This window comes from Nylanderia fulva, unplaced genomic scaffold (genome assembly GCF_048542155.1).
Source record: "Nylanderia fulva isolate GAGA-0341 unplaced genomic scaffold, ASM4854215v1 Scaffold439, whole genome shotgun sequence".
Lineage (NCBI taxonomy): Eukaryota > Metazoa > Arthropoda > Insecta > Hymenoptera > Formicidae > Nylanderia > Nylanderia fulva.
The window spans coordinates 68608-78677 of NW_028190520.1; the positions used below are offsets into that span (position 1 = coordinate 68608).

Genomic DNA, 10070 nt, shown 5'->3' on the forward strand with positions numbered 1-10070 from the left:
GTTAAACGTGGTGTGACAATTATTACAACCATCTCATGAGCAAGATCCCTTTGTTCGCCTCTCCCGCGGCTTTTCTGATACCCGCGAATTCAGGCATTCCAACAAAGAGTCCTCTCCTCAGAAAAACAAACATCTTCACAGCTTCGAAGGCTCGTGCGTCCATCCCCCGCACTCGTGACCAATTGTCAATCCGCACTTGATACACATACTATTTTGTATTGCAAGTGTAGGCAAAGTGGCTGTTTCGGCGCGTTTTCTGTGCTGAAAGCGGCCGATTTCCCCCACCGCCATCTAGCGGCGACGCGGTGAGTAAAACAACCGGTTTCAAAGCCATTATCTACAACTGAGCCGTGTTAAAAGTCATTATATACGGCTCAAGCCGTAGGAAATGTATTGAAACCGGCTATTCCCCCACTGTGCCGCGGCAAGATAGCGGCGTGCGATCGGTCCGCCTCGCGCACGCCGCTATCTTGCCGCGGCACGGTGGGGGAATAGCCGGTTTCAATACATTTCCTACGGCTTGAGCCGTATATAATGACTTTTAACACGGCTCAGTTGTAGATAATGGCTTTGAAACCGGTTTTTTTACTCACCGTGTCGCCGCTAGATGGCGGCGGGGGAAATCGGCCGCTTTCGGCACAGAAAACATGCACCGAAAGTGCCACATTGCCTGCACGTGTAATACAAAGAAATTAGAAAGTATGTTACACAGAACTAAAGTAGAAATCCTTAACATTGAAATTTTTGACCTTTATAGACACATAGAATTGTTAAAAAGGAATTGTTCTAAACATTTCCGAATGTTAAATAATATTATTCCACCACTTGTTTGGGATGATATTCTTATACATTATAGTGCGTCTTTTAATAACTACTATCAAAAAATAAATTATACACACGTCAAAAAATTTACGTGGTTGATACATCTACAAAAACTTGAATATATAAATAATATTAAACCTATAGATTTTAGTTGTACTCTTTACGACCCCACAATAACAATAAAAAATAGGCGTTCTTAGATTAATAACTTTATAGCAGTGGAAAAATTCACACATAAAAAAGCGAATCCTTTATGTTCAGGAACAAGCCTAATCCTAAAGTATAGGTCGTTCAATTCTCCGTTTATATTATCGTTCGACATCTCAGTAATTATTCGCGCCAACGCGGGACAACACGTCAAAAACACATGTGATCCACGTGTTACTCGCCTGTCTTTTCCTTCGCTCGACGCGAATCGCCTGCGCAAATCCCCAAAATTTTCGCTTCGCGCCTTGGCTACGTGTCTCGGATCATTATTGAGCGTCCAGCCACGAGACGAGATAGATCGATACACCTTTTGTTGAAATATCGTCCGCCTCGTTTCTAACACTCTTATTATAATTTGTGATTTGAATAAAAGTATATTAAAACGAATCCGCGAGTGATCATTAACGAAAACTACCGCTTGGGAACTCAAGCTCGGCGATACGGTGGAATATCCGCGTTATAATGAGCTCGATCAATTTCTTGAGTCTCGAATTCGCGCTCTCGAGGCGATCGTACCACTTTCTAAAGAAAAGCCATCCTCTACCTCTGAAGGAAAAATTCTTGTGTCGCATACCGCGTCCACCGTTTCGTTCGCATGTCCGTTGTGCAAGGCCAATCACTTATTATACCAATGTTCGACATTTTTAAAGCAAACACCCTCTCAACGTTTCGATTTTATTAAGCAGCGAAAACGATGTTTAAACTGTTTTAGTAGTAAGCATTCCGTCAAAGATTGTTCGAATTCGCGCGTATGCCGCCAGTGTAATAAACGTCATCACACGTTATTACATTTCGATAATTCGACTCCGCCGGTGCAAACGGAGTCACCGCCAGCAACAAGCGCAAATGTAAACGAAGTCATGTCGCATTTACTATCGAAAACCGTCGCGCCTAATTCTAATATTTTGCTTGCGACTGCCCGGGTGAGAGTCTATTCGCCTGTTGGACGTTTTATAACTGCACGCGCACTTCTGGATCAAGGTTCCGTTTCTACGTTTATTACCAAATCGCTCGCGCAACGTTTACGACTCTCTAAAATAAATCGTTCAATGTTCGTCACCGGCATCAGCGAGATGCAATCCGTTGTCCGTCACGCCGCTCATCTTACAATTACGCCGGCGAATCGCGACGAACCCGCTTATTCAACGACCGCACTCATTCTTCGATCGTTGACAAAATATGTACCGAATCGAATAAGCACGACGGGTACGTGGAACCATGTCGACGGACTCCAATTAGCGGATAGTGACCCCATGAGTACCGACCCGATTGATATAATAATCGGAGCGGATTTATACGGCATGCTCGTACTCGATGGTGTTCGACAAGGTTCCGAAACGGAGCCCACCGCGCAAAATACTACTCTCGGTTGGATTTTGTCCGGGCCAATCGCTTCGTCCCCGATCAATCTTTCGATTTCGGAGACCGCGCATCACGGAGTCGTCCTTGAAGCCTTAGATTTCGACCTTCGTCGTTTCTGGGAGACTGAAGAGGTCCCTCCGACCCAACACCATAGCCCTGACGAGCGCAAGTGTGAAGAGCACTTCCTCGCTACCCATTCCCGCACTCCTCAAGGACGCTATATTGTTACTGGGTTTGTCCGGAAAGTAATGCGTCGCATTTTTTTGTGACGCGACTATACATCGCAGAGCGATGGGACCGGTTGGGGAGGAAGGGGGGTACCCTTAGCTTTCCAACGGTAGGTCGCTCAATTGTTTCCATGCGCTTGGAGGGTTAGGACGGCTTATTCTGTGAACCTCTGCTTAGTGGTCGCGTCGAACTTGTGATGGAGAGAACGATAGAGCAACGCTATGCGATAAAGTTTTGCGTGAAGCTGGACAAGACGCCGCTGGAAACTTTTGAAATGCTCAAGAAAGTTTGGCCCCGGCGGACTTTTTTTTATTTCCTCGGCTGAAAAGGGAGCTCAAAGGACAACAGCTCGAGTCGGTTGACAACGTACAAGCTACTTCGACGGCCTCCCTGAACAGCATCCCAGTCAAGGAGTTCCAGAAATCTTATGACGCATGGAAATCGCGTTGGCAAAAATGTATTGACGCAGAAGGGTCATACTTCGAACAATTTTAAGTTGTTTTACCTATGCGATCAATAAATTCTTTTTTAAAAAAATGCGACGCATTACTTTCCGGACAAACCCTGTAGATTACCGTTTAAAACCGGACCACCACTCTCGTTAGGAGAATCTCGCTTCATTGCCAAATCGAGCCTCTATCGCTTAGAGCGACGTTTCAAACGCAATCCATCTATCGCTTCAGAATACCACGACTTTCTCACGGAATACGAAAACCTTGGTCATATGATCAAAATTCCACCGACAGAAATTGTACAACCGGATCAAAGTTATTACATACCGCATCATGCTGTCTTACGTGACAGTAGTGCAACTACTCGACTGCGGGTTGTTTTTAATGCATCCTGCCGTACCACTAACGGAACCTCGTTAAACGATAATATGTTTATCGGACCTAAACTTCAAAAGGATTTGGCCGCTGTCATAATGCAGTGGCGCCAATATCGTTACGTATTTACCGCCGATATCGCCAAAATGTATCGTCAAATTTTAGTTGACTTCCGCGATACTGATTACCAGCGCATTCTATGGCGCTCTTCTCCCAGCGAACCTGTTCGCGACTACCGTCTTCTTACCGTGACGTACGGCACTGCCGCCGCTCCGTATCTCGCTCTTCGAGTGCTAGACCAACTCGCTGAAGATGACGGTGCTCAATTTCCGTTGGCCGTCCCTGTTCTACGTCATCAAACATACGTTGATGATTGCGCGTTCGGAGCCGACGATCATATCCTTGCACGACAAACACGAGACCAATTAATCGCGCTTCTCGCTAAAGGAGGCTTTCGCCTACGAAAGTGGGCAAGTAATTCTCCAGATCTTTTGTCAGACCTCGATCCTGCCGATCATGGACTAGCCACTCACAAAGTCCTCCAAGACGATGAACACCTTAAAGTGTTAGGAGTTAGTTGGAATCCAAAGCTTGATGCGTTTCAACTTCGCGTATCTCTCCCGTCTTCGCCGGGAAAAACGAAAAGAGCTATTCTCTCGACAATCGCTGGGTTTTTCGATCCGATGGGATGGGCCGCTCCCGTCATCATCGGTGCAAAGATCTTTATGCAACGATTGTGGTCGATCCAATGTCAGTGGGACGACGACATTCCGGGTGAACATTTCGACCACTGGGCAACTTATCATCACCAACTACCGCATCTCGAGACGCTCAGTATTCCGCGTTGGACGACGCACGGATCTCATACTCTGCACAGCGCACTCCATGGCTTTTCCGATGCCTCAACTATGGCTTTCGCAGCCGTTGTTTACCTTCGCGTTGTTAATGTCGACGGCTCAATTAACATCTCTCTTCTCATCGCAAAATTGAAAGTGGCTCCCCTCAAGACGATAAGCGTTCCCCGATTGGAATTGTCGGCGGCGCTCCTTCTCGCTCGGTTAGTTAATTATGTGCGGTCCGCTCTTCAACTTCCGAGTATCGAATGTCACTGTTGGACCGACTCAACCATCACACTCGCTTGGCTAAGTCAGTCTCCATCTCGATGGAAAACTTTCGTTGCCAATCGCGTTTCGATCATTCAGTCCTTTCTGCCTGAAGTTTCTTGGCGTCATGTTCCAACGCAGGACAATCCTGCCGATTGTGCTTCTCGCGGTCTAGCTCCCCATGCTCTCGCAAATTATAATTTATGGTGGTCAGGTCCTTCATGGCTTTGCCAATCTCCAGAATCCTGGCCGACTTGCGAGCTCTCGATACCAGCCGAGACCGCCCTTGAACAGCGTTCTCAACCACCTATTCATTCTTTACATGTAACCCCTAGTTGGGATCTCGCATCACGTTATTCTTCGTGGCCTCGATTGCTCCGAATTACCGCTTATCTTTACCGTTTTCTTTATCGACTCCGATCCTCTAAAAGCGCATCGTGTTCACAAGCGATCCTCCATCCCGAAGAGATCCAGAAAGCCAAACATTACTGGCTCCGAGTTATGCAATCCGAGATGTTTTCCGTTGAAATCTCGACTTTACAACGGCAACTTCCGTTACAAAAAACTAGTTCCTTATCCACACTCAATCCTTATTTAGACGCTGACGGACTTCTTCGCATCAGAGGACGGCTCCGTCATGCTTGCCTTTCAGAAACGACGAAGAATCCGCTCGTATTACGAGCACATCCATTGCTAGTTCTTATTATTCAGCATCATCATCTCAGAACGTTACATGCTGGTCCCCAATTAACACTCGCTTTATTACGTAACGAATTTTGGATCCTCCGATCTCGCGCTACCGTTCGTGCTGTTCTGTATCAGTGCGTACAATGCACTCGTGAGCGCGCTAAAAAACCGGTCGAACTCATGGGCGATCTACCGGAGGCGAGAGTTAACCGTGCCGCTCGCGCATTTATACATACTGGCGTTGATTACGCTGGACCAATCACTGTCCGAACCGCGCCCGGCCGAGGACACAAATCGCAAAAGGCTTACATTGCGCTGTTCATATGTTTAACGACCAAGGCTATGCATTTAGAACTTGTTTCCGATTACAGCTCGCCGACCTTTATTGCAGCGTACCAGCGATTTGTCTCCCGCCGAGGACTACCGCAGTCCATGTACTCAGACAACGGTACAACCTTTTATGGCGCTAATCGAGAATTATCCGAAGCTCACGCGAAAGCAATTCGCGATCCAAGCTTTCGTAATCGTCTCGCTAGCGATGGAACTGCGTGGCAATTCCTCCCCCCGGCCGCACCACATTTCGGCGGACTGTGGAAAGCCGGTGTCAAGAGCGTCAAATACCACATAAAGCGTTGCATCGGCCTCCATACATTAACTTTTGAAGAAATGACCACGTTTCTTTGTCGCATTGAAGCTTGCTTGAATTCTCGTCCGATCGCTCCCGTCTCCGATAATCCTGACGATTATCACGCGTTAACGCCTGGTCATTTCTTGATCGGTACCTCTCTTCTCGCTCCCGCCGAACCAAGCGTGCTTGAATTTAACGAGAATCGATTGTCGCGTTGGCAAATGATTCAACGTCTGACGGAAGAGTTTTGGCGGTCCTGGTCAAGCGATTACTTGCATTCTCTTCAACAACGCCCAAAATGGCGCGTTATCCAGCGACTTGCTAAAGTTGGCCAAATAGTCCTAGTGCGTAATCCCTTGGCTCCGCCAAGCCATTGGGATCTTGGACGAATTGTCGCCTGTCATCCAGGAGAAGATGGCCTGACGCGCGTTGTCACGGTCAAAACCTCCCGTTCTGAATATAAACGACCGATCGTGAAACTATGCTTCTTACCTGTTGCGATTAATACCGAAGAAGTAAAAGATTCCGTCATGGCGGGCGGAATCTCGTCTTAATATGCGCTAACACCCGTTCTTTGTTATTGAAATATCTACGAGATACCGATATTCTTTGTACAGCGTTTATTCCATTATGTCTTTTATTATTGTTAAACCATTTGTACTTTTTCGAATGCCTACATTCGAGGCGGGCGGTATGTTCAGGAATAAGCCTAATCCTAAAGTATAGGTCGTTCAATTCTCCGTTTATATTATCGTTCGACATCTCAGTAATTATTCGCGCCAACGCGGGACAACACGTCAAAAACACATGTGATCCACGTGTTACTCGCCTGTCTTTTCCTTCGCTCGACGCGAATCGCCTGCGCAAATCCCCAAAATTTTCGCTTCGCGCCTTGGCTACGTGTCTCGGATCATTATTGAGCGTCCAGCCACGAGACGAGATAGATCGATACACCTTTTGTTGAAATATCGTCCGCCTCGTTTCTAACACTCTTATTATAATTTGTGATTTGAATAAAAGTATATTAAAACGAATCCGCGAGTGATCATTAACGAAAACTACCGCCTTGGCGTGCGAACCTTCTATACAAGGTTTTACCAACGAGAAACAAAACACTTTAGAACAAACAAGTGACAAGTGGTTTGTTAACCTATCTGATAGAGCAATCCCAACTGATGTCATAAATTTATTACAGTTTGGGAGTAACTTTAGTCTTTCTATACAAAATGACAAAAAAGGGTGATACACGAGTTTATCAAAGATATTGAGTGTAATTCTAAAAGCAAAAAAATCTTATCACAATACGTAACATCGCGATCCCTCAGTTTACCTATTATTTAAATAATGAGTCAAAAAAAAATCAGGTAAACAAAAAATTACTGGATATGTATAAAAAAACGAAACAATTTTGCAAGGATAATCCGGACATCATATTCACCCGGTCAGATAAAAGTAATGTCACAGTGGCTATGAATAGTAAATATTACATCGATAAAATCGAAGAGTTACTAAATGATAAAAATACTTACGAAATAATCAAAATAAATCCGATAGCTAAGATAGAAAAAGATCTAAATAATTTTTTTAAAAAATGGTTAAAAGATGATATAATCTCAAAAAAAGAATATTATTCATTACATTCGAGTGATTCACTTCTCCCCAAAACATATGGGTTACCAAATTTACACAAAGAAAATGTACCATTTAGAATTATAGTTTCTTCTATTAACACATCTTTTCATCGATTAGCAATTTATATACAAAAAATTATTACAGACGCGATCCCTAAAGCTAAGAGTCATGTTAACAATAGTTATGATTTGTGTAACATGCTATCTGAAGTCTCACTAAAGAATAATGAAACTTTAGTGTCTTTAGATGTAACATCGTTATTTACTAATGTTCCTCTTGAGCTTGTAATTGACAGCATAAATAGGAGATGGGAATATATTGAGAAAGAAACCAATATTTCTAAAAATGATTTTACCGATGTTATCAAATTTATTATGTCGTCTACATATTTTACGTTTAATAAGGTCAATTATAAATAAATATATGGTGTTCCTATGGGGTCTCCGTTATCTCCGGTAATTGCGGATTTTGTTATGCAGGATCTTGAAACGACCATTCTTAATACATTAAATATAGATGTAAGTTATTATTTTAGGTATGTCGAGGTTATTTTAATTTTTATTCCGGAAGACAATGTTATATTACCACAGATTAATAGACAGATCGCCAAAGGCCTGCCTAAAGAAGAGACCGCCATCTTCGTGCGATAGACTTTGCCCCTTACCGACACACTTTGCCCCTGGTTCGTGTCCGTGCTAAATTTCGTAGATTTGAACCAAAAGACTTTGCCCCTGGTTCGAGTTCGTGCTAAATTTCGTAGACTTGACCAAAAGACTTTGCCCCTGGTGCGAGTCCAGGCTAAATTCGTTTGACATTACCAACAGACTTTGCCTCTGGTACGAATCCAGGCTAATTGATCATAAGATCAATTTGAGAGATTTGGCCCCCGTTGTGTGTGTGTGTGTGTGTAAGAAAAAGAGAGAAGAGAGAGAGAGAGAGAGAGAGAGAGAAAGAGAGAGAATATTTTACATATGCATATATATATATAAAATTTATTAAATATAAAAAATATATTTTTTACACATAAAATATTTTTTTATTGAAATAATCACGATTTTAAATGTGATATAACACAGTGTTCAAAAATTTTTAATTAAATTTTATTAAAGAAAATTACTTGAAATTTTTTACATTAAGAATTTAAAGGCTCCGTATTCTCTTGTAGAAATTTATCACTACGCCAATTAATAACTTATTTCGAGTATTTAAAATACTATAATATATAGTAATTTAAGTATTCGAAATAAAAGTGATTAATTACTCAAAATAAGTGATAAATTGGCGTTACTAGTGATAAATAAGGGTTAAAATAAAGTATAAGAGATAAATGAGCTATATGTGAGCCGTATGCGAAATGTGAGATGTAAGACGCATATTGAAATTTAATTTTTCGATATAACTTTCAAAAATGTACACGAGGTACAAAAAATTAGCTTGGACATTTGTAAGACTTAAAATTGGAATTAATTCTCAATTCTATTAATTAAATTTTGATATAACACACCTTACATCTGCGCACGGCTCACATATAGCCCATTTATTTCTTACAAGGGACATGTCACAACTGTCCGGAACCGATTTGATTCTCCTTGAAATATGTTGTTAAATACACAAATCTAAAAGACACGTATTTTTTTATACGTGCGCAATTTGAGTTTTAAGGGGTGAAACACCCCTTTAAAGAATAACGGTATTTTTCTTTAGGATCAAATATCTGCTAAACTATAAGAGATATAAAGAAAAAACGTACAACAAATTTTAATGGCTTGAAGAGTACTTTAAAGTTATATGAACAAAAATTTTTTTTTTTTTTTTTTTTTTTAAAAAACCCTCACCACCTAATTTTTTTTTTCAAAATTAAAAATTTTGTTTTACCTAATTTAAAGCTTATTTTTTTCCAAATTCAACCATGTGTAATAAAGTTATGTTACGAAATATCATTTTCGAAAATTAATTATAAACGCTCCCGTATATACGCTCATCCGTGCTATGTGCGTAAGTAATTACCGTCGAACAATAAAATATATAAAAAATGTTTTTGTATAATTCTTATTTATGTTTTCTATGTATTTATAACTGCGTATTGTGTATATTTAGATTTAAAAAAAAATTTTTAAATATAATTAATAAGAATTTTTTAAATATACCCCCTGCTTTCTTATTATTTCTTTAATATTTAATTTCTTCTATAAAAATTAAAAACAATTATATTTTATAATAAAATTATTTTTTAATTGAATCTTGCGAATACCAATGTCGCAATATTTGGCATAAACAAATTTTATATCTTACGTTAAATGAATCATAAGATAAGATTATGTGTACGTGTTCCAGATAAGTTATAATTTTTACAATAAAATCTTTAATACGTTAAAATAAATAATAAAATAAGATTATGTGATGACGTATTTCTGATAAGTTAATATAAATTGTTCATGTAGCAGCATAATTCTCACAGTCGGTGTAGTCTTTTCGTTGTAATAATATCTGTGTAAACTGTTCTTTTATTGCAATAGAAAGCAAAATATAACATCTTTGAATATGATTATCAATCCGCTTAACGTTGTTAGACTT

The 10070-nt window shown here is 41.0% G+C and overlaps 1 protein-coding gene across 1 annotated transcript; it reads left to right on the forward strand.

The window, feature by feature from the left end:
- Positions 1-2078: 2078 nt before the first annotated feature.
- Positions 2079-6418, forward strand: LOC114935183 (uncharacterized). The gene is made up of 2 exons (XM_085486478.1): positions 2079-2623; positions 3190-6418. The coding sequence occupies exons 1-2, from the start codon at positions 2079-2081 to the stop codon at positions 6416-6418; spliced, it is 3774 nt and encodes a 1257-aa protein (XP_085342604.1).
- Positions 6419-10070: the final 3652 nt, after the last annotated feature.